This window comes from Lissotriton vulgaris, chromosome 9, assembly GCF_964263255.1.
Source record: "Lissotriton vulgaris chromosome 9, aLisVul1.2, whole genome shotgun sequence".
Taxonomy (NCBI): Eukaryota; Metazoa; Chordata; class Amphibia; order Caudata; family Salamandridae; genus Lissotriton; species Lissotriton vulgaris.
In genome coordinates, this window is record NC_141697.1 from 968486981 (window position 1) to 968512147 (window position 25167).

The 25167-nt window shown below is 45.1% G+C and overlaps 1 protein-coding gene across 1 annotated transcript in view; it reads left to right on the forward strand.

The window, feature by feature from the left end:
* Positions 1-23745, forward strand: part of DOCK3 (dedicator of cytokinesis 3) — a 1414611-nt gene extending 1390866 nt beyond the window's left edge. The window contains exon 54 of the mRNA XM_086938817.1: positions 18111-23745. Within this exon, the coding sequence (XP_086794943.1) occupies positions 18111-18620 (510 nt within the window). The 3' untranslated portion in view covers positions 18621-23745. The remainder of the gene's footprint in view (positions 1-18110) is intronic.
* Positions 23746-25167: the final 1422 nt, after the last annotated feature.

A 25167-nucleotide genomic window follows, 5' to 3' on the forward strand; every position in this document is an offset into this window, starting at 1 on the left:
CTGTGGCAGACCAAACCCAGGGGAAGATAGAAAAGGTTACGATACCTACGGCGGGTAGACAAGAGAGCCACAAGGAGCGTCTTTACCTGCTGGTTAGCTCCCAGACTCTACCACATCCATTTTCCAAGCCATCCAGGACTACAGAACATCCTTGGAGGGCAAGATAGGTGAACTACTAATTCTCAACCTGTCCCTACTCCACCAGGACCTTCGCAAAATGGTTGACTGGGAAACCAAGGCAAAGGGTCGAAGAAATGACTAAAACCTTGTAAACGACACTTGTGACCCTCCAACGCAGAGTAAAGCCAGAGCAGAGGATGCATAGTGCAGATTGAGAAAGAATAATATCCTAATTATCAAAGCCCTCAACTTACTAACTTAATAATGGACTGACTCGAATCCTTGCTTCCGGATTGGGAACCATGCTTCATGTTGGAGCACTCTCACAGGTGTCTGGCAGCCAGGCTGCCCCTGGGCCCTTCAAGACGAATCATTACAAGGATTCTAAACTTTGTTGACAGAGATGTCATCCTCAGAGAGGCACCCAAGCAGGTCCAGCTGCAATGTGCCAGGGCCCAGGTCATGCTTTCTATAGACTACATACTGGGAAATCCAACAGCAACGATGCACCTTCCTGGCAGTCAAGGAACAGTTCGGGCCGTGCAAGCCAAGTATATGCTGCACCAACCTGAATGCCTCAAAGTCATTGCTGGACCTGGCCCTCACTGCATGGTCATCCCAAACTGTTTGCATTCACTCCTCCTATTCTTGCAGAATGTGTGTTTGTTGGTCTTGGGACTCTGTGCACTTTACCACTGCTGACCAGTGCTAAAGTGCTTGTGCTCTCTCCTTGATACGTGTTGAATTGCCTTATGCTCAATTGGCATATTTAATTTACTTGTTAGTCCCTAGCAGCAAAGTGGCACTGCCTGTGCCCAGGGCCTGTAAAGAAAATGCTACAAGCCGGTTTCCAGCACTGATTGTGCCACCCACTTAAGTAGACTTTTAAACATGTCCTGTGTGTGTGCAGCTTAACCACATGCGTGCGTCGGTTATTTTTCCGCTGTGCGGCTTTTTTCGAAAAGCCGCGTTACATGACGAGCTCAGCTCGTCATCCGCACACGACCACCATCGCTGATGACGAGCTCAGCTCGTCATCATCAGCGAAGGGGTTAAGCTGCCCTTTTGACCTAGCAAAATAAACCTTTTTCAAGGCAAAAACCTTCCTTTTTAATACATATAAGTCACCCCTAAGGTAGGTCCTGGACAGCCTCAAGGGCAAGGTGCAGTATTTTTAAAAGGTGGGACATGCACTTTGAAGTATTACATGTCCTGCTACTGCAAGGTCTATCTCTCCCACAGAATAGTACTGGAATTGTATTATTACCTTTTATAACGGTGATTTCTAAATGGTAAGAGATAATTGGTTCATGTTTGGTGCCTCTGGAATCCTACTTTTAAATGCTAACTTATTGTGTGTCTGATTTTAAATTACAATTCTGAAAATGTCACTTTTAGGAAGTTGGCATTTTAGTGCCTTAGCCATTTAGTGCTTTTACTTGTCTCTGGTCACTTGACTATGTGTAGTTGGCAGTTGGGCTTTGTGCCTGCCTCCTATACAGCCACACACAATGGGAGCTAGGTTTTACTGGAAGGGCCATCCCTGGCAGGATGGGAGAGAGAATCTGGGCTCAGCCTCACTTACACTTGAAAAGACTGTGTCCTGTCTCCACACAAAAGGTTTACTGGCCCTGCATTGTCACTTCAGCCAGCTTGGAGCAAGGGCAGTGGAGGTAGGGAATCCCATGGACTTCAAGGACACTGTTTTTACCAGGATATAAAAGAAAGACCTCAGACACCACCACTTCAGTACATTTCTAGACCTGTGGATACTCTTCAAGGAAGAAGGAATGTTGTCCTGCTGAAAGGACTGCTGCTCTGCTACTCCTACTCTGAAGCAGCTGCTGCCTTGTTCTGCCCTGCTGCCCTCTTGCCTGGGTAAGAGGAAGTGGACCTGCAACTCCATCTTGAACCCAGGACCACAGAGTGACTAAAAGGGCTAGTGTGCTGGCCTCCTGCTCTCAGCCAGAGGATCTCAGCAGACTCCCCACAGCTCCTGGGCCTGTTTTCAATGAATCTCTGACCACCAAGAGATGTTCCTCAGATCTTGATCCCTTGGTGTGGCTCAGCGGCCTCTTAATTCAAGCTTTTGGGCTTTTTGCTGAACCATGCCGCTGGCACGGAAAATCAGTGCTAGCCGCCGCAAGTCTGTCTCTTCACACAAAAAGTATCGACAGCACACGAAGTTCCAGACCGCCCATCAGCGACGCCCGGCTTGCTCTTTGCACCACGCCGACCAGCGACACTCTCCTTACTTCAAGCAACCTTACTCCATGCAATCGGGACTCTTGGCACAATACTTGAAAGGGTAAACCTTCAGCAAGACTAGTCTGGGACTTTATTTGACCCATGCTCCATCGCAGTTGGCCTGAACTTTTGTATTTGACCCGGTCCAGTGTGAACAGATAACCTCAGTTGGTGCTCTATGCTTTTAAGCTCTATATTGCAGTTTATTCTTTCAAAATACATAACTCTAGTTCTACTGACTGGCTGTATGTCAATTTGGTCTTGTTTTTTTAAATTAAATTAAGCTCTATTTATCTAACTTGATGTGAGATAATTTTGTGTGGTGTTTTCATTGTATCTGATAGAGACTTGTGTCGGATGGTCCCCGTAACATCGTCGGCGTTGATTATGATGTTGAAGTGCCTAGATAGGTGTCAACCAGGCGCCCTAATGTCAATTCTTTTGTTTCTGCCCCAGTTAAGCGCTGATCTGGGAAGAGCTACCACATGCATCTTTTTGGCAGGTTTTCTCTCGACTTTTGTTGAAATAAAAAATGTTCCCCTTCGTGTGCAAGGGATGTCTTTAAGGAAGACATGTTTCAAGCAGTGCTGTGTCTGTAACCTCATGATGTTGGTCACCGATCTCCACCTCATCAGTCTCTGGTGTCTCAAGCGCAACCACAACTCAGTCAGGCTCAGACTGCCTGGCCATGGCTTCAAAGGCCTTGAGGGGGAGAGCGATGAAGCTCCTTCTGGACCAGCAGTCGGCACCGTCCAGCGAGAATCGTCGGAGGTCCCAGTCCCGATTGAAGAAAAGGAGGTCGTGAGACTGCTTCCCAAGCCCTAACTCCTCTTCCTCTCATTTGAGGTCCTCAGGACACTTGGGGAAGAGCCATGAGAAGAAGAAGAAGAAGTTCAAGCGGACTTCACATTCACCTCGGCTGTCATCCGTCACCTAGAAAGGTAAGGAGCACCGACGCTCTAGGCACGGTCCGCGTAGCCGGGGCCTGAATCGACTTTGCGCCTCCCTCCCTTTCCAGGAGGTGGAGCGACACCCGCTCAAATAACAGAAGTTCACAAGGGCATGCGCCACATAATTTAGCAGAACTACCCCGCTGGTGATCACTTGGGCACCGCAGAGTCGGAAGGGGCCCAATCAGGTTTGACGCGTCAAGCTCTGGACACACCTCCAATGGTGCTTCAGGGATCCTATCTGGGTCGATACCCGTCGTGCCAATGCGACCTCCTCCGACGTCGGACCTGAAGTCGGTGCCTGCAGTGTCACTAGTGCCCATCGCCGGTGCCAGCCCAATCCTAATGCCCGATGACACAGAGCTGGAACAACGTCGCTCAACGCAGATTCCATTAATTGAACCCAGTGGTTCTATGTTGTCACCTGAGCGCTTTGAAGATGTGCTAGACTCAGAAGAGGAATGGGAGGGGTCTATGGACCTTCTGGAACATAAGGATGTCTCTGAATAGAGAACTTGGACTGATATAGGGAACTTGAGGAGGCCAGTGGAACGGCCACTTCCCAAGATACTGGCATGCTTTCTCTGCCAACAATGGCTATGGAGGAGGGGGCATCCTATGCCATGGTGGTAAAGAGGGCAGCTGGGTCCTTTGACTAGAGCTGCCCTCAGTGCAGGTCAGGACTAATTTCCCGACTGAGGTTCTTCAAATGGGAACTTCTACCTCTGAACCCCTTTTGCCCTTTAATGAGTCACTTACAGACGTCCTTCTAGGCACATGGTCCAAGACTAGCACAGGGGCTCCTGTGAATAGTATGATTGGATTCCACCATCGGCCAGCTCCGAGGGACCTAAAGTTCCTCAGCCAACACCCCACCCCAGAAAGTTTGGGGGTGCAGGCATCTACATCCCATGGTGCTTTCCCTACTGCCCCTCTGGATAGGGAATCCAAGAGGCCGGTCTAATTTGGGAAGAAGTTCTTCTCTTCCTCCAGCCTGGCATTGCGGTCAGTGCATACCACATGCTTATTGGGCCGTTTCTTCCATTCCCTTTGGGAGACAGTTGCGCAAGGGCTGCCACAGATCCCGGAGAAGGCACAGGCTGTGCTTTACCAAGCTGTCAAGGATGGGAGAGATGCAGCAAAATTCACTATACGGTGTGGCCTAGACACAACTGATTCGCTGGGCAGGTCGATTTCGATGACAGTGGCCATAGGACACCATGCCTGGCTTCGAACAACTTGCTTCTAGGGCGATGTCTTGGCCAATTTGATGTACATGCCCTTTGATGGAACAGTCTTTTTTGGGAAAAGGCAGACTCAACCCTGTCAGGTTCAAGGACTTTCGAGTTACGGCCAGATCCTTGGGCCTCTTCTCCACTCTTCATGGCCAGTCTTCCTTTCGCCCCTTTCATGGCAACAGAAGGGATTTCCAGCCGCATCAACCCTATCCTAGCCAGCGTCCTGCACAGGCTGCCCAAGCCGTGCGAGGACGTGGACTCAGTGCATTCGGATCCAGGAATGGAGGCCAGAAGTCATCGGCCACACTGTCCCCGGCAGCCGAAGCCTCAAAGCATGCCTAGGCTGACTCTGCAGGACCACACTACTCCAGTTTGTGGGAGAATTCATCATCATCTCCCCACTGGTGATCCATAACATCGGACAAGTGGGTCTTGTACATTGTCCAGGAGGGCTGTTCTCTCCCTTTACTCTCTTTTCCTTCTCTCATTCTGCCAGATGAGGAATGGCTGATGGAGGCTTCATTTAAAGTTACCCCAAGAGGAAGTTACAGCTCTCATGTCAAGGGATCTATAGAAAGTGTCCTGTTTCAGAAGTACACAGTGGTTGTTCTTCCCGCTAATTTCTGATTCAGAAGAAGTACGAAGGGCTGCAGCCCATTTTAGATCTCTGGACCGTCAATATCTTCCTCAGTAAGGAGAAGTTTAAGATGCTCACTATGGCTAAGGTTTTGCCTGCCCTCAACCTAGAATACTGGATGGTAGCTTTGGACCTGCAGGACGCGTTTTTCACATTCCTATCCTGCCAGGCCAGAGTCATTACCTGCGGTTCAAGGTAGGCTGCAAGCACTTTCAGTTTACCGTGTTCCCTTTTGGCCTTACCAGTTCCCCTCGGTGTTCCCTCAAGGTGATGACGGTGGTGGCAGCCCATCTGCGCAGATTAGAAGTGTCAGTCTTCCCTTACCTCGACGACTGGCTATTGAAGGCGTCCTCGCCCCAGGCAGTCGTCTCCCACCTTCAGACTACGGCAGACCTCCTTCAATCACTGGGGTTCTATATAAGCGTGCCAAAGTCACACCTGACTCCTTCTCAGACGCTCCCTTTCATTGGAGCTGTTCTGGACACAGTGCAGTTTCTGGCCTATCCTCCTGAGCAGCGAGTGCAGGATATTCAGGTTATGATTCCGATATTTCAGCCTCTATCCTGGATTTTGGTGAGACTGACTCTGAGGCTGGTGGGCCTCATGGCCTCCTGCATCCTATTGCAAAAACATGCCAAGTTCTGCAGTGGGACCTGAAGTTCCAATGGGCACAGCATTGAGGGAATCTCACCGATTTGGTTCAGCTCTCGGAAGGATCTGTGAACATTGCTGGAACATCAGGTCATAACCCTGGTGTTCAACACCTGGCAAGTTCTCTGAACGCCAAGGCAGAAAAACTGAGCTGTTGATGCCTAGCAGATCATGAATGGCGTCTCCAATCGGAGGTGGCGCAAGGTATCTTTCAGCAGTGGGGAGAACCTTGGTTTGATTTGTTCACCTCAGAAGAGAAGAGTTTCAGCAGTACTGGGAGCTGGAGTTTCCAAGGTGGCTATCGTTCAGCAACGCTTTTCATCGCGAGTGGAGCTCAGATCTGCTGTACACTTTTCCGTCCATACCACTTCTGCCCAGGGTACTGTAGAAGATCAGGAGCAACCAGGCCCAAGTAAATCTTGTAGCGCCGGACTGGGCGAGGAGAGTCTGGTATCCAGAGCTTCTGAAAATGAGCATCGATCCTCCGATCAGGCTGCTCCTTGAGGAGGATCTTCTGTCGCAGAAGCAGGGGAGGGTTCTCCACCCGAATCCGTCAACTCTGTGCCTCCATGCGTGGAGATTGAGTGGCGGCAGTTGATGGCTTTTGACCCCCCCCCCCAGAAGTATGTAATGTTATTCTGGCGGCCAGGCAGCCCCTCACTAAGAGAGTATACGTCTGCCGTTGGCAGAATTTTTTTTATACAGTACAGAAAGGTCTATTGACCCTCTTCCTGCTTCTCTTTCTACTGTCTTTTTGCTCCTTCTGACCCTTGCCCAGCAGGGCTCTTCCTTGGAAACTCTCAGGGGTTACCTTTCTGCTCTGACCGCTTTTTTGCGACTGCCAAATCAGTACTCTCTTTAAATCTCCCATTGTGCATAGATTTCTAAAGGGGATGGCTTATCTGTTTCCACCTACGCCCTTTGTTATGCCACAGCAGGACCTTAATTTGGTCCTCACCTATCTGATGTGCGCTCCCTTTGAGCCTTTGCATAATTGTCCCCTCTGGCTGTTGACCATCAAAACAGCCTTCTTGGTGGCGATTACCAAGGCTAACGACCAATTTGCCCCCCTCTCCAGATACCCTCGCTCCAGGCATAGCAAATCTCACAGGTGGTTCAACACCGCTCTGAAAACTCAGCAACTGGAATTACGCCGGATGGAACGTAGGTGGAGACGTAACTACTCGTCCACCGATAGAGAGTTATATGTCACTGCACGAAAAAAATACAAAAGTGCAATCCTGGCAGCTAAATCGCTACATATCTCTGAAAGGATTCTCACTGCCCCGAATAAGTCTAAGGAGATCTTCACAGTCATGAGCGAGCTCACGTCCGACGCTAGAACGCTTCCTTCTCAGACCCCCACCCAAGAGTCCTGTAATGCCAGTTTTTTCATTGATAAGATAACCAAGATCAAGAATACTATCCCCCTGTCCCCTCTGTTGCCATATCAGCCTCTACCCCTGGAAACCCACTTTCATTTCTAAGTTTCCCCACCCTTGACTCCAACGCTCTAGCTAAACTCACCGCTCGAGTCAAATCAGGCTCGCCCAACGACTGTTCCACGACATCTGCCGGGCTCTGCCGGACTGTATCTTACCCCTGTTAAATACCTCCCTTGAGACAGGCACGGTGCCCAACTCCTTCAAGGAGGCAGTCCTGGTGCCTTTGCTAAAAAACCTGGTGCTGACCCAGAGGACCTTGCGAATTATCGGCCTATTTCCCTTCTGCCCTACCTATCCAAACTTCTGGAGGCACATGTCACCAGTTGCCTCTCTCAATTTATCGAGTGCTCCAACTACCACGAACCCAACCAAGCCGGTTTCCGTCCAGCCCACTCCACGAGGCTGTGATCCTGGCAGTTATGGATTCCTTAAGGGACAATGCCGACAAAGGGATACCTCAAGCACTCGTCCTATTAGACCTGTCAGCGGCGTACGACACGGTGGACCATAACATCCTTCTCCACCGTGTTGAGCAGGCCGGAATCCAGGGCCTGGCCTCTGCCTGGCTCAAATCCGTCGCGTCGGGCAGAACACAAGCTGTTCGCTTGGGCCCTTTTATGGCTGCCAAGGTGCCATCGACCTGCGGAGTGCCTCAGGGATCTTCCCTATCCCCTTTGCTTTTTAATCTTTATCTTCAACCACTCATTCACTCCCTGAAGAGGTGGGACATCACCGTCTTCAATTATGCAGACCATCTGCAAATCATTTTCCCTCTTAACACCCCAAATGCAGCCACTGATTGTCAAGCGGTGATGCTACACATCCAACAATGGATGAATTTGAACCAGCTTAAGCTAAATCCGGGGAAAACAGAGTTAATTCTCCCAAGTAACAGCCCCACGTATTGGGGTCCACAGTTCTGGCCGGTGGAGCTTGGCCCCCCACCCGTTCCAGCCAAATCAGCAAAAAGTCTCGGGGTCATTATTGACACGGAGCTTTCCCTGAAGCCCCAGGTCGGTGCTGTCGTGTCCTCATGCATGTTCCAGCTTACGAAAATCAGGAAAGTCTCCCATCTCCTTACACCCGAGACTCTGATACAAGTCCTGATCGCCCTGGTAGTGTCCCGTCTGGACTTCTCAAATTCTCTGTACCATGGCCTACCCAAATCCCTTCTTCACAGGCTTCAAATAGTACAGAACCAGGTGGCCAGACTGGCCTACAAGACCCCGAAGTGGCAGTCCGCGAAGCCATTACTACGCAAACTTCATTGGCTGCCGGTTGAACGGAGGGCCGCATTCAAGATCGGCTGTCTAGCATTCAAAGCTGTCTCTGGAACCTCTCCCGCCTTTCTCAAATCCCTGGTCACCCTCTACCGCCCGGCACGCAATCTACGGTCCTCTCATCACCTGCTCTTAGCTACTCCCCTAATTAAGCTTAAAAAATTTGGTGGCCGCAGATTCGCTCACTTAGCCCCCAACCTTTGGAACCCGCTGCCTCTTCCGTTCACATCTTCTAATTCTCTTCTGGTATTCAGAAAACTTCTGAAAACTTTTCTTTTCGCACAGTCTGGCTAGACCCCCGTGCTTACACTTCTCAGCACTCAATCATCGCCAGGAAACTTATGGTGACAGAGCGCTATACAAAACCCCCTTAAGATAAGATAAGAGATAAGATTACATCGGGCCAGAGGGTAAGTGAACTGCAGACGTTATCTTGCTCACCTCCTTATCTTATGTCCTTTCCAGACCAGGTGGTGCTTTACACTGAGCATCCTTTTTACCAAGGATTGTGACCCATTTTCATCTTGATCAGTCCATCACATTGCTCACCTTCTCTAATCCCCTGCATCAGTCTAAGAAAGAGGAGCATCTCCACCAGCTGGACCCAAAAAGAGCATTTCCATTCTACCTTGACCGCACAAAAGAGTTCTGGGTAGATGACCAACTCTTTGTGGGGTATATGGGAGCAACAAAGGGAAGGGCAGTGCAGAAAAGGATCATCTCTCCTTGGGTCATTCTCTGCATCAAATTCTGCTATTCCCTGGCTAAGAAGAAGGAGCCCCCTGAAGGATTAAGGGCCCATCCCACCAGGGGAAATGCTGTGACTATGGCTTTGGCTCGGAGTGTCCCAGGTCAAGACATATGTCAGGCGACAGCGTGGGCTTCATTACACAAGTTTGCAAAACACTACTGCCTGGACGGTCAGGTCCATAGAGAAGGGCACTTTGCCCGCTCAGTCCTACCGGACTTTCTAGTTTACGGTATTGGTCCGCACCCACCTCCGGAATGGTATGGCTTGGGTATATAAAATTCAAAGGTAAGGAATCTGCAGGTCGAAGTCTCTATCAGATGAAGAAGTTACTTACTTTCGGTAACGCATTATCTGGTAGAGACTCTATCTAACTGCAGATTCCTTACATCCCCACCAGTGCCTCCCTGCTTTGCGGACTAATATTGTAAACCTAGGGTTACTCCCCTTTCAGGGCCCTAGTTTGGCACATGACTACTTCAGTAACTTTGTGGCTCTGTACTTCTGGTGTGGAAAAAACTAAATGCACTGATGTCACGCGGAGCCGAATGGAGCCACCCAATGCCGTGTGCAAGAGGTATTGCTCAGCAAAAGTTTACAGATCCAGCCTGAAGCCTGGGAAATTCAAAGGTAAGGAATCTACAGCTAGATAGAGTCTCTACCAGATAATGCGTTACAGAAGGTAAGTAACTTGTCCTTTACTGTTTGAAGTGTTGCACAAATACTTTACACATTGAATCTAAGTTAAGCCTGACTGCTCTTTGCCGAGCTACCAGGGGGTGGAGTACAGGTTAATTTGCGGTTTGCTAGTGCCTTACCCTGACTAGGATAGTGGTTGCCGCTTGACCATGGCTCATACTCCAGTCAACCATTAACCCAATTTCTAATAACCATCTACAAAAACCAAACACAGTTTTTGACATGCCAGAAAGCACCTGGTCCTGAGTGGAGGAACATATGGACTTTAGGCGTGGCCCATCCGTGCCACGGGCTACCCCATACAGAGAACCAGCCACTACTTCATGGATACAACTACCCCAGCACATGAGGATAAAAAGGCGGAGGCACAGAACAGAGGAAGCAATGCCATAGTACCCGAGGCTGCCACTACCAATGTAACTAGAAGGATCTCCCAGATCTGCAGTGGTGATCTAAGCCCAGGACCCCTATGCTGGCAGAACATCTTTACCTTGAACATGAATGGGCTCAAAGACAGGATGAAATAGGGGGCTGATATTGCCTATGCCAAAAGACACCACCCAGCATCCCTTATGTTCCAGACAACACATCTGGGAACAGAGTGTTCCTTCTTGTGGAGGCATGGATAGTCGAGAGTATAACATTTGGTATATACTGGGTCTCTAGAGCAATGGAAGTATTGTTCAGAAGGACATTCCCCTTGGTAGTACACAAGATCCACACAGACCCCCTTAGCGGTTCCTGATGATATTTAGTACTTTGGAAGGGCTAGCATGGTCCCTTGATAGCTTACCTCCCCACTCCTGTTAGACTTGACACTAGAGGTGATATCACAACTGCTAACCACCGCCTCACCAGGCTTTGCCCTGATAGGGCGAGACATTAATGCTGTGATGGACCCACTGCATGACACAGACTCTGCCTCACAGGCTCCTAGGTCCATGTGCTTACGGACATTGGCTGACGCACTAGGCTGGTAGACGCCTGGCGCCTGCACCACCAGGCAAAAAGGCTATAGACATATTACTGCACCCCTCAAGGTACCTCTTTCCGTATGGACTTCTTCCTGATCCTTTCCACAGATGTCAGCTGCATCACACAGATGTGTATCTTCCCAAGGGGTCTCTCAGATCACACCCCAGTTTTACAGTATTACTGGCAGGGGGACGAGGACCAGGCGACTGAACTCCTGGTGGATTTTAGATGGCGAGTTTGAAGACAATCTCCGAACTGCAATCTCCAACTATTTCGAGCTCAATAAGTGAACAGCGCCTCATCAACTATGCTCTGGGAAGCGTTCAAAGAGTCCTTGGAGGGAGGGCCTTTTCACACATACACAGTAAACCCCAATGTTGGGAGAGTGAGCTGCTCTGCATTTGTAATGAGATCACAAAACTCGACCCAGTGATGTTGACCTCTCCCACACTGGATATGCAACGCATACTTGGCTAGACCTGATTTGCTCTTAGGCAGAGGCTCCTAGAGTCAACTTATCTTGGCTGTCTCCACTCTTAGGGGATATTATAGGAGATAGAAGATAAGGCGAGTAAATTGCTCTATTGGATCACAATTATTAGTTGTCCATGCAGCTTAGTGACCAAGCTGAGGACCATGAATGAGACAACAATTAGAGGGGCAGAGCATTTTGCAATGGAGTTTGCCTCACATTTTAAAGCCCTGTAGGCATGATGAGAACCTACACCCACTGAACGAGACAATCCCATTATCTGGGACCTGCCACTGAGATCCCTCATGGTGGTGGAGAGAAAGAGCTAGAAATCCCAATCAAGGCTGAGGAGATCCGGCATGAGATTTTGTCTATGCCCTCCAGGAAGACCCTATGCCCAAGTGGGTTCCCCCTAGATCTTTTCAAAAGATGCTCCTCCCTACTGATCCCATCCCTCCTGGTATTAGATGGGTATGCCTTTGAAATGAGAAGATTGCCCAGAGACCTTCGGGGCAACAATCACAGTCATTTTTAAAACAAACAAGCCCATGGAGGGATGTGGCTCCTACATCTCCATCTCCCTTATTAATCTTGAAGTCGAAATTCTGTGTAAGGTGTTGGCATCTGCCTCATTAGGGTGGTGCACTTGGTGGTCCATGCTGAACAAAACAGCTTTATGCCCATCAAGATCACTAGACACTTTCTCCTCAACGTACATCCAGCTGTGGCCTGTGTGGACGGATTACGGGAGAGTGCTGCACTTCTCTTAGATGGCATTGAACGGGCATTTGATATAGTGCAGTCTCCCTACCTGCTGGAGGCCCTCCACCAAATGCTCTTTGGACCCAGGTTTTGACAGTGGGCATCCCTCCTATACATGAATCTCTGGGCTGAGGTTCTCACAAATGGAGCCCTGCCTCTGACCTTACCCACGGAAAAGGGCACCAGGTAGGGATGCCGGCTTTCTGCTATATTCACACTGGTGATGGAGCCTCTCATGAGGCTTATTCAAGTGGATTCTATACTCAGCGGTTTCAGGTGGGAAGGGTGGGCTTCCTATGGCGGGTAGGAGTGCACTGTTTAAGATTTTCTCTCTCCCCTTTTTGCTCTATGTATTACAACGCTACGCTTACCCACTCCCACCCACCTTTTTTACAGATTTACAGGTGCAAATTATTAGCTTCCTTTGGGTGGGGAAAATACCAGGGGTGTCCTAAAAATGTTGATTTTTCCACAATGAGGCCGGTCTGGACTGGTCAAATATAAGATTGTATAATTGGGCCCCATATTAGTCAATATCAATGACTATCCAAGCGGACATGGGCGACCCTACCCACAGACTGGAGTTAGACATACTTCAACCACACAGCATACTTGCTTTGCTTTAGAACAAGTTCCTCTTTTACTTATTAACTTGGGTCACCCACATCCACATTGGATGCTGGTATGCAGCGCCCCGCCAAATGAAATGGTTCTGCACCATCACAGAGGCGACTCCCCTGTGGCAGGGAATATGGCTGTCAGAGATAGTGGGCTTAGCGCGGTTCCACAGCTTGGGTCTTATAGGTATCTCCACACCAGGAGATGCCTGGGAGACGGTCATGGGAGATCAATTCAGGAACTGGCAACTGAATTCCACCTCCATTCCTCCAAGGTCGACCAGTAAGTACAACCGTGACACGCCCTCAAAGGTTATAGGGAGAAACTGAGAGCACTTCCTTGGTGTAACCCCTTAGAGTGTAAACTTATAACTGAGGATTTGGGAAAGGGTGCCATCTCCCACAATACAAATCTTTAGTAACCAATACACCAGACCCCTGACAAACCTGAGGATGAGGTGGGAGACTGATGTGCGAGCCCTAGATGACAAGGAGTGGGCCGAGGCTAAAATGGCACCTAAACTGCGAGAAGGGGCCACTACAACGCCGCAGTTTCCATGCATACCCATAAACACACATGCATTACAAAGCATGCGTGGTTTCCACGAATAGACTTTACCATGCATACCTTTACTATGAGATACGTAGTATAGGCATGTGTGCTGAAGGTAAAAAAAAAGGTGGGGCTTGGGGGGTCTCCCCCCCCCCCCCCCCAAAAAAAAAAAATGCACCTGTTTCCGTAGTTTTCAGTTAAAGAAGAAAAAAATGTGGAGGCAATCGGTGTCGTTAGAGGAAATGGAAAAACACTTCCGCTTCCTCTTTACGACGTGAAAAATCGGAAGTGCTTGGAGTGGAGAGGACATGAAGAGGTAAGGATGAATGAGGGGGTCGTGTCGTGCAGGGGTAAATTTTAAGTGTTCATTTTTAGGGTTAATTTGTAGGAATTGGAGGCATCCTTTAACATGAAAATGCCATTAACAATCATAGTTTAACAACGAAAATCATTGTAAAAGTATGCGTGTTAAAGGCATTTTCGTGGTAACAGATATGTGTGGTGAAGGCATTCGCGTTGTAACCATGCGTGGTAAAGGCGTGCTTTGCAACTGAATACGTTGTAACGTCATACAACCCAAAACTGCTAGCAATTTCCATGTGATTTCGCCTCATACAATTTGAATATGTTATGTTATGTTATGTTATTCAGCACTTATAGCGCGCACAGATACTCAGGAGTGTCCTGGCGAGAGAGCCAACTACAGGAGACAGGAGAAAAGGCGTTAGGAGGGTCTGTACGTTAGTTAAAAAGCAAGGTCTTTAACTGCTTTTTAAACAACCTGAGATCCTGAGTGTTTTGCAGTTCATATGGAAGGGCATTCCAAGCTTTGGCCGCCTTGAAGGAAAGAACTGCCCCCGTTTGAGCAAGGCGAAAGCGGGGAATAACTGCAAGGGATTGTGCTGCTGATCTCAGATGTCTGTGGGGCGCATAGAAGTCAATGCGCCTCCTCAGATATGGCGGCCCAGATATGTATAGGACGCCGTGAACAAAACGCGTTGCACCACAGGGAGCCAATGCAAGTCCCCGAGATGTTGCCTTGTACTTGATCTGCCTGGAATGCCCTAAAACACTCTTGCTGCTGCATTTTGAATAGTTTACAGCTTTTTAGCTGGTTTTCGGGAACGCCAATATATAACGCATTGACGTAATCAGTAGGTGACAAAATGAGGGCATAGTCACCATTTTCTTAGCCGATCTGGGTAGCAGTGGCAGGAATTTTCTAAGTGATTTCAGTGTGCCGAAGCACACTCCGGCCAGTTTCTTTTATCTGCGGTGAGAATCTGAGGTCCCCACTAAACCAGACCCCCAGATTCTTCACTGGACTGCCTGTTGAGTTTGGCCTGGGGTAGTCTGCAGGCCAAAGGTCATTTCTGAAATGGGAAGGAAAAGACCCATATAGAAGAACCTCAGATTTTTCCTGCATTTGAGCTGAGCCCTTGCAAGCCAGCTAAAAACGGCAGAAAGTCCTTTTTCGGCTAAGTCCTGGGACACATCTTTTTCTTTCCATGTAAAGAGGAGCTGAGTATCATCAGCATAAGTTGTGATGTAAACGTTGAAGAGAAGGGGGCTCAGAGTGGAACCTTGTGGAACTCCCATAGTCATCTTTCCTGTGGTCGAGGAAAAGGGGGGCATATTTAAACTGATTTATTATTCCCAGCCCTTCAATGGCAGATTGTGCATGCCAGAGCTTCCGAGTACTGTACACTGCCACTTCTCTGCAGGCTCATTTTACCATGTGATATGGGATTGTCCAGAGGCGCAGAACTACTGGAAAGTGGTCAATGGAATTGTTGAGTGTGTAGTAAGGAGGCAAGTAGCTGCCGACCCCAAAATGCCACTGATGGGCAGCATGGACACATTGAGAGGGCCTCGTTCTTAATGCTCATTCATTGCAGTGGCCCAATTGCAAGAAATTTGGCCAGGCATGGGAGAGAGGAGAGGACCCTCCATTGGATGAATGGATTAGGGGCAAGGACCAGTATGCAGCAATGGAAAAACTGGTATACAAATCCAGAGGAGTGCCCAAAAACTACAAAAGAATATGGGCCCCTTGGACCTAATATGCTGCGGACTCGCACTGACATTGATTCTAATGTGTGACGAGGTAAGAATATTAATACACCTGAGATGTAGGATTTTGCAGGTTTACAGACCTAAAAGAGGTTGTATTACTTGTAAAAACCATCCTGCGCACAAATGCGCGGCCCTTGTGGAGCCGATATAGTTATATCTGTTAGTAAAATTAATAAAAATACACTTCCTTTCTCACAAAATTAAAATTAGGATTTGTGGAATTGTATCTGTTGTAAATGTAGGGTTGGGGGTAACTAAATGGGTGTGTGCAGATGGGCCATAAGCAGTGATCATTGAAACTGTTCTTAGCATCCATAGAGTTCTAATATTTTACCATCTTTGTTCGCACACCTAACACTACTTTCAAAAAAGGTTAGAGTAAGCGAAAAAATGTTCCTCCAAATGTTCATGTTTGCTGTTGATGTAGGAAGAGTGCATTGCACAAAGTGATAGATTCGCCTGTGAAGAAAAAAAATTATGTCTTACATGCAAATCATCTCATGCACATTGTCTACTTGTCCTAGTTAGACTCTAAATCAGAAAGCATGGAAGAAGATGAATACTCAAGGAAAATATGGACTGTTAGAGATTTTCAGAACTACTCCGCAATGTTGTCAAAGGAAACTTCCCATTAGGTTTCTGTTGAGACTGAAAGCATTATGGACAAAGCAAAATTAGAAGTCTTTGAATCGAAGAGTCAACTGGCCAGGGTTCCCTTTGAAATCAAATTTATACCATGACACACATGGGTTTCTAGAGTTTGTGACGCGGCAATATTAACAAAATGCATATAAGATGACTAGCTGATCCTACAGGGTCAAGGTGGCGGTCTTTATGACTTTCTAAGATGTAAACTTTTCAACTGAGCAAGCTTACTTACAAATTCAAATGTCGAGTGCTACACATAGGGCACGTCAATATTAGATATTGGCACATCTTGTGAGCAATATTAGCATTAGCAAGAAAACATGGTTGATTTTTACACAATGGCATGTATTAGGACATTATTAATGCTACAAATATTATGAAATTTGTTTTGTGGTGTGTTTAATTTTTTTCAATTTTTTTTTCACATTTTACACCATTTTACAGTAGTAGGTTTTTCCAGAAAATTCCTGTTGAATTTTGGATCGCTTGTTGAATTATTTTTTACAGGTTAATCTGGCTTTTAGGGAACGGTTAAATAAAAGTTACATACGTTTTTCAAACCCCGTCTAAACAAACAAATGAAGCTAGCATTTTGTAACAGTCATATACAACCTTTGTAAAACTCCTGAATAACTCTTATAAATTTAAAAGCGAAATGTCCAAAATATAACGAAAATATACATGTTACATAATGAACCATCAAATAACGTCAATGTTTTTTCGGTCACAAGCAAGTTACTTATATTTATTGATTTACCAAACCACAAACCATAACAGTTTTAAAGGGTATTTATAGCTTTTTAATAGATTCACTCTTGCAGTTTATTTGCGTATGATGATGAACCATTAAAGATAAATTTGATAGAATGTTTCAATTTAAAAGGCAGGTTTGTAAATTGATGTAAAGGACTGGAAAAACTGTAGTCGGCAGACAAAAATCACCCGAAACAATCAATGCCCTTCCTGATTATATACATTTTCACAATTCACCAAAAATTACATATTCTGCTGAAAATGACAGCAAATATCTAATTATTGGATAAGATTTCCACACTCATTTATGGAACTTAAAAATTTCCAATTGATGACTTTTTTCTATTATGTCAAAAAGTTGGCAATAGCTTTGTTTTCTATTACTACAGCTCTTGTATTTGTAGTGAAAGAAATCAATCCTACTGTATAAGTATTAAGATTAGGATGCTTCATGAATGCCAGTTGAATTTAATTTTCTGTGACAAAATATGGTCCTATTTTGTGTCTACTTGTTTTCCTCAACTTTCTAGACAATTTTTATGTTTCCACTTTTATCGTGATTCTAAATATTGTTGCTATTGCTTCTTTTTATAATCCCTCTCATCTTAAACATGTGTACCTTTATCACAGCAGTTCTCCTTTACTTTTTTGCTCAGTTTTTTTCCACATTCTATTCTCTCATTGAGTCCCCTTGCCATCAAAATAACTTTCTAAGTCGTGTTTACTAAAGCTTAGCATTAAATTCCTTATATACTTTTTGGATTCTTTTGTTTTCCTCTCTCTAATCACACCCAGCCTTGTGTTGGTGTTTTTCAACTCATGCAATTGTGCGTAATGTATTTGTGCACTCATATTTATACTGTATTATTCTCTTTGTATCTTTTCCATACAGTTCCTTTCAAGTGTATCACTATGACTTTCCTTCTTGCATGGCTTTATCTTTCCCTCTTCCTGAAATAATGTCTACTTTCCATCTCACACTTCTGTCCTTTTATTTCTCCATAGCTCTCATATATGCAACATTCTAGAGTTTTCCACTCTCCCCTCACAGATCCACAATAGCAATGTCTTTATATATTATGCCTATTTAAATTACTTTTCCTAGACTCTTATACCTCCTCCTCTTTCATCTGTCTACATTTGTGTTGCTGATTAAACAAGATTTCCTCTAATTTTCTGTTTTGCTGTCACTTCTCTTTTCATATTAAAAGATTTAACACTTCTGTCTTCTTTTAACAGTCACCCCTGCACCCCATCCCTGCATCGCCTACCAGTCCCCAGTCTGGTCTTGATGGAAGTAACTCTACATTATCAGGGAGTGCCAGCAGTGGTGTGTCATCCTTGAGCGAGAGCAATTTTGGACATTCTTCTGAGCCTCCGCCACGCACAGACACCATGGATTCAGTCCCTAGCCAGGCTTGGAACACAGAGGAAGACCTAGAGACTGCCTACCTTCCTGTCCGCTACAGTCTGTCTGAGCCTGATGTCCTTGAATCAATGAAGCCACCACCCTGCCGAAGTCACTCAGCACCCACAGGAGTTCTTCCCCTAGATATCCCTGATCCCCCTGCACTGCCACCTAAACCGTATCACTCCCGTGGCTCTGGTGGAGACCATCTGGAGTGCATACCACAGGAAGACGAGTTCCGGCGTCGTCCAAGGTCACGCAAGTCCTGCCAGAGCACCACTTCTAGTTGTAAGGAGGAGCAGGCTAGGGTTGCTTGGGAACATGGTGTGGGTGAGCAGTAGACACCATAAGGACTCTGTGTGTCAGAGGTGCGAATGTTGGGCAGGATAGCCCAGGGATGAGAAAGTCCGACCAGGAAAGAGAATGTTGGAGGTGTCCCCAAGGGTGGGGAAATGAAGAAGGAATGGAATGATAAATCCCATGATAGCATGTCGGCCATCTTGGCAAAGCAATATCCAATATTATGGAAACTAATCGAAAAATCAAATGAAGGGGCCATTTAGGAAACTGTTTAACACACCACGCACTATTTGGTTTACAGAATTGGGATAAGGTAGTTGTGTCTGATGACTGACCCCACAGTCAATCATCATTTTACTAAACATGAACTTTACAGCTGATGTTTCTTTTATGTTTAACAACTCAGATATTGCCAGAAGTTAGAACAAAAGATGTTGAAAACATTTAATTTTTTTTAGAAATAATATCAGAGTTATTTTTCAGATATTTAAAAAGCTTCCCTTTTTAAATTTTTATTCTTCAATAAAATGTCACTGGTCCCCGTATATGGATGCTATTACTACACTTACTTGGAAATTATCCGCTCAAAGATGGCTACTACGCTCCCATGCTTATAGATTGGGCTTTGCTATTCTAGTCCACTTTTGATTTCCCTATCCGGGGGATCAACATCCATATTCTAACGCTGTTAAGCTCATATGTGGCGTGTGTACTGACGTTGTGCGCGCATGCCATGTCGCTGCTTTACTTGATATCATTTGGGTGGGGCTGGAACCTTTGGTTCAAACCTATTTTTTTAAAATGTATTTTTTACTGTTGCAGCTGAAGGGAAGGGGGAGGGAGATGGGGGATCCTAATCTCTCCTGCAGTGCCACCATTCATGGGTATAAGATGTGCACTGATCTGCAGCAAAGGTTCTTGCAGGAAACAAAAACGTGTAGTACACAAGGGTGAACAAGACGCAGTTCAAGTATGTCTATGTAGAGATCCCTTGCTATTGGTGTAAGTGTCCTTAAATAGGGGCACAAGACTAGATGAGAGCTTAAATGGCTTTGTGGGGATGCTAGAAATGTGAAAGAAGTGTTAGAGAATGTTTGGGGTGAAAAGCGAATGTTGTTGGTTGAGGAGGTGTACTTTGAACAGAAGAGCATTAACATCAAATTACGATCATGTTGCTGACCTGCAACAAACAATGCCCTGGTGAGGAAGCTGGGAGCGCAACAGATGCACGCTGGTCCCTACTATTCGTATGCGTCCAAACTTGGGTTTTTCATATATTGTGCCTGTCACTGCCGTCCATACAGTGGCTGAGAGGCCTGAAGTTGTGGCACATAAACAGGATTACTGTTAAGGCAGAGAAGTTCCGAAATTCGAAGGTACACTTAGAATGGCAGCTGGAACGAAAACAGGTCCATTAAGGTCGGTCCTTTTGTTCTAACTATGAACACAAATAAAATATATATTTTTTAAATATTGATAACTATGCAAGGGTGTGGGAACAACATGCATTTCGATGGGAAGGGATTTATAGACCCAGATGCACCAATGAATACACAAGTCACATATGCCTACTCTAGGTAATCTCAAGAGAAACACTACTGCAAATAGTGCAAACTCATTATTGTATAATCAGTGTGTATTGCCTTGGCACATTCCAACAAACAATATTCTAAAATAGTGGCAATACAAACCCGCAATGTGGAGGGGGCTGACTCCTCATTGAAATACATTTAGCAGCACTAATTGTTAGATCTCAAGCATAATGCGGTCCCTCTTAACTGGGGACTCTTAGCTGGTATATGCTGGGACGTGCAAATTGCACATCTGTGGATTTCTTTCAGACATTGGTGTAACGTGCAAAATCCATGTCTTGGTTTCCTGGACTTTTAAGCAAGCATGAATAACATTTGCACTTTTTAAAAGGAAGAATGCTTACCTCATTCTAAATCGTCAAGTTTAACATTTACTGATTTTTAAATGGTTTGACTAAAGATTTTGCAGTTTTTGATTCTTCAAGGCAAGACTACAGAAATATCAATTTATTGAGAAGTTTTCTTTTGAAAACATCATTTTCATAAAATCACAAATATCGATCCTTTCTCGTGAAAGGAACATCATATTTGAACATCGCCTTTAAAGCACATACGTAAAAATTGAAGTTAATCGATCTGACAATAAACGTACGCTTAAAAAGTAATATTACAACTTTAAAAGCACATTTGCATTGTATGACACAACTCATAAAGCATATCATCCATCTGGGTATTTCTAAAACCTGAGAAATCAAGGATTTGAATTCATGTACTTAAAAATTCCCCAGTTGCAACCATTTTCACTCCTTCAGTCCGTTAGTCACGCAGGGACCATACCTTGCAAATAAAGATTTTAAAAAAAAGCAGATAATAAAATTAGGGAAATGCGTCTTTTATGAAAGAGAAACATAATGAACACGTGAATTAAGAGTGTGCCTTGATAGTTTTAAGATGGGGTGGACATGGATGATGTGCAAAGGTCTCAGCACTGTGTGAAGGACAAGGGGGAAATATTTAAGATCCAGATCTGTGGGAAGATAGAGTTGATGAAAACTGGAAGCCATTGAAGACAGTCCTTGCCGGCAAGAGGTATGAGGCGTATCTCAGAGCGGTCTCTCACTGCGCCTAGAATCTGAGAACTCTCCCTGGTTGCTCCTTATGACCTGAGATGTATCAGATTTAACGTAGCTTCCTATCTATTACATAGGTAGTGCACATTTTTATAATTTGAGAAGTGTACATTTTGAACCCTTTTACAATATTTGTATTACATTTGTTTCTATAAACAAACAGAAGAAAATAAATACAAATGACTTTCGGGTGAAAGCATAGACTTGCCACAGAACAGGTATCAAGTTGCTGGATTCTGCAAAAATCCGTAAGTTTCAAGAATGAGGGCAAAACATATAACTCTTTAGCATTTGCGCCCCACAGATAACTGATAGATTTCCCACTTTAGCTCGATCTCTTTCTTTGCATGGGTGGTGCTGAAGAGTGCTTTGTGAGGTGTTTTTGGACCAAATGCCTATATTTTGCCTTCTCATGTGTATCCACTCTACGCCTTTTTTGTTTCTTCCTGTTTACTTCTCACCTGTAGGAAGCATAAGGCTCTGTGTGTTAGTTTGGGAAGAAAGAGACAACAACGGTGGCAATTAAAAACACAGACTGCAAAAGAATCTTTTTTACAAAACATAGGGACTTATTTTTAGTTGGGCAATGAATATTGTTGAATGTGTAAGATATTGCATGATACCTTGTCTGTCCAACCATTATGTTTCCTGCTAGTTTACAAAATAGCAGAGTAGCCAACAGTTCTACCACCAGGAAAACCCGCTGTGCTGTGCAACCACATGTTGACATACATGGTGACGGAAAACCCACCCTATATGTGAGAATTTCAACATTGTACTTCATTTCCTGAGTCACTCAACAAAGAAATCGAAGTTGGTATAAGAGAGAAAACAGAAAAATGCATTCCACACACTAGAAGAAAACTCTCCGAGAAATAGACTCATAGCTTTGGGGGGTTGTATTTGGAAAACAAAAAAAAATCTGACTGGTCCACCATGGCACAGCAGGGCAATAGCATTGGTTTATTTTTCAGAAGCAGCTCCCACGATGTGGGTGTGACATTCATGATGAAAAAAAAAAACATTGGCCTAGCAATATACTTTACATATAGCGGTTGGGTGGCAGAAGTGGTACCCGTGTTGCCACAGCAGGTTGGGGACCAGCCAGCCTATTCCAATGCCAGCCCTGTAGATCGCAAGACAGAGGCTTGATCTTATATAAGTATTTACCTACAGAGATTTTGACCTGCACACAATCCAACCATTCAGCACTGGCCGCCAAGTATGACAAGAGTTAAAGGGGTAATTTAACTAACACCAAATGTATGAGGAATGTGGCTTTTGAGTGAATTAGGTTGTAAACGCAGGTCGAACTTCGCATGGAGCTGGGAAAGAGCCTTTACAACAAGATTTTTACCATGTTGTGCCTTTACTACGCATTTTTTTTACCACATATATGCATTTACCATGCATGCCTTTACCGTGCATTTAAGGTAAGTTATAGGGTCTGGGGATCCCCCCCCCCGCCCAAATACATTGTTTTTATAAATATAAACAATGCGTAGTAATGGAATGCGTTGTACAAGCATATACATTCTAAAAAAATGTGGGGTGAGAAAAATGCATTGTAAAGGTATGCAAAGTAGTTCCCTGTCATACAACCATCTGTGTATTTCAAGTCGAAATTTTGAGCTTGGAGTCTTACAAGCCATATTTACTAAAGCATTTTCTCATAGACATAAAATGGGCAAGAAGCGTTGATACACTAGGCCCTATGTTTTTAGAAAAGGTGTTTTTGCAGTCTCCATTTTTACAATGAATTGACAGATCGATGACTTTGCGTCCTCACCAGGATGTTTCCCCAGTTTAGTATGGGACTGCAGCTGAATGTTTCCTTGTTGCCCATGTGGTGAGACGTCATGAACTTTGTAGGCATCCATGCATGCAAGTAAGGGGGGTCATTCCCATTATCATGTTGATAAAGTAACGCAAAAGGCTAGCACCTCCTGCTGGCCGGCCACTTACACTACCACTAACAATTGGTGTGAGGTGTGACGTGGAAAGGGAAGTGGAGGGGAGGTCAGGGTTCGAAAGGGTAAAGTGTCATTTTTAAAGCACCAGCCATCCTGCTCCTATGTAAATATCCCATTCGGATGCTATGTATTTGTACAGAGAATTGAGCAAAAAATGTATAGTCTGTACCGTTGGCCGTGTATTCTCCTGTAAAAGGTGTTTTAACCTCTGCCATACATAACTTCAGAAAGAGAGAAAGTTACCGCGCTCCTCTATCATAATTACGTGTTTAAAAAAAATGGACCGGGGAGAAAAGCAGTAACTGTGCAGGGAAAAGCGTGGTATAAAAAAAATGTTTGTACCAAGTGACCTGAAGGGTAACTTTCTTGTACATAAAGAGATCGCATGTTTTCGGGCTTAAGGAAAACACCCCTTCATGTGGTTCTGTATTTTGGATGTAAATATTTGCTGTGTGTTTTTTCTTCTTTGCTCCGTTTCCAGTCACTCATTGGCTGTGTGATGTTGAATTAAACATTAGTATCTGGAAGGAATTTCTGTGAAGTGCCTGGATTTCTTATTGCTGAATGGTGTGTGGTTTGCATTTTCCATGGGAGACGTTGAAGGGTTTAACTTTTGTTCACAGTGACTTTGGTCAACTTTGCATTTGTATCGAATTTGACCTTCACCCAATTTTAACCTCCATCCTCTAGATGCAGGCAGATATCTTGACCTGCGAGAATCTGGCATCTGAAGTATTTTTGCAATAAATGCTTTTACTTATGTAAACACCAAATCGAATCCCAATTTGGGTTTGCAACCCAATTCGGATTCTGTATTTGAGAAGGGCTTGTTTCAGCCATGGCCGATGCAGGTAAGAGTGGTGGGCGGTCGGGCCGGCTGGGTGGGGGGAATTTCAAGAGACGACCACAAGGGAAAATTAAATAAATAGTTAATTTTCCCTCATGGTGGTCTCTCGAAACTGACCCCATCTCCCCACCGCTCTTACCTGCAGCAGCCACGGTTGGTGTTTTTTAGGGCATTCCTTCCAAATGCTGAATCAGAATGGTATGTATTAATGTTCTGCCACCAGAATCCGCTCCAAAACATGAATACTTTATGGACTACAGAATTGTAGTAGTAATATATTCGCAAACATCAAAGGGTCCCCAAGCGACATTGGGGCATATTATCAAGGGGGTTTATCTCCGCTTTTTTGGCTTTAAAAGCCAAGAAAGCGGAGATAAAATTATCTCCCTATTACCAAGCTGTCACTAACACCAGTTAGTGACAGCTAATAGGAGATAGCGACCATCTTGGGCCCCGCTTTGCATGTCAGTGATATTTATCACTAATGACATGCAAAGTGGGCGTGCCAAGATGTTAGCGACTGGAAACAGTCCCTAACATCGCTATCTCCTATTACCAACATTTGGAGATATTCGCGCTAAGCGTGAATATCTCCAAAAGCTAACACCTGCCCTGAGCAGTTCTTAGCCATGTTATCCAATGGGAGGTGGATAACATGGCTAAGAGCATTTGCTCGATAATGCATGAATATCGCTGACTTTTGAGCGATATTCATGCATTGCGGCCGTTTTTTATCGCATTTGCGATAAACCTTGCTAATAGCAAGGTTTATCTGCGATAAAAATCGCCGATGTGCGGCGATAATGTTTGTCTCTAAACAAGTTAGAGACAAAAATTATCGCTAGTTGTTGGTAATATGCCCCACTCTTCCCCTTTGTGAATTTTTTTAAATATGTTTTTTTAACAGTAGACAGTGGTTTGGCGAACCACTGCCTAGTCTTAAAAAATGGAATTTAAACATATATATTTTTTAATGCATTCCGTTTTCCTTAAAGAAAAATGTGTTGTTTTAAAAAAAAAAATCTTTATTAGAAAGCAATGACAGACATGGTGGTCTACTGACCCCAGCAGGTCACAAATTGTGACCCGTATTATGTGACCAGAGT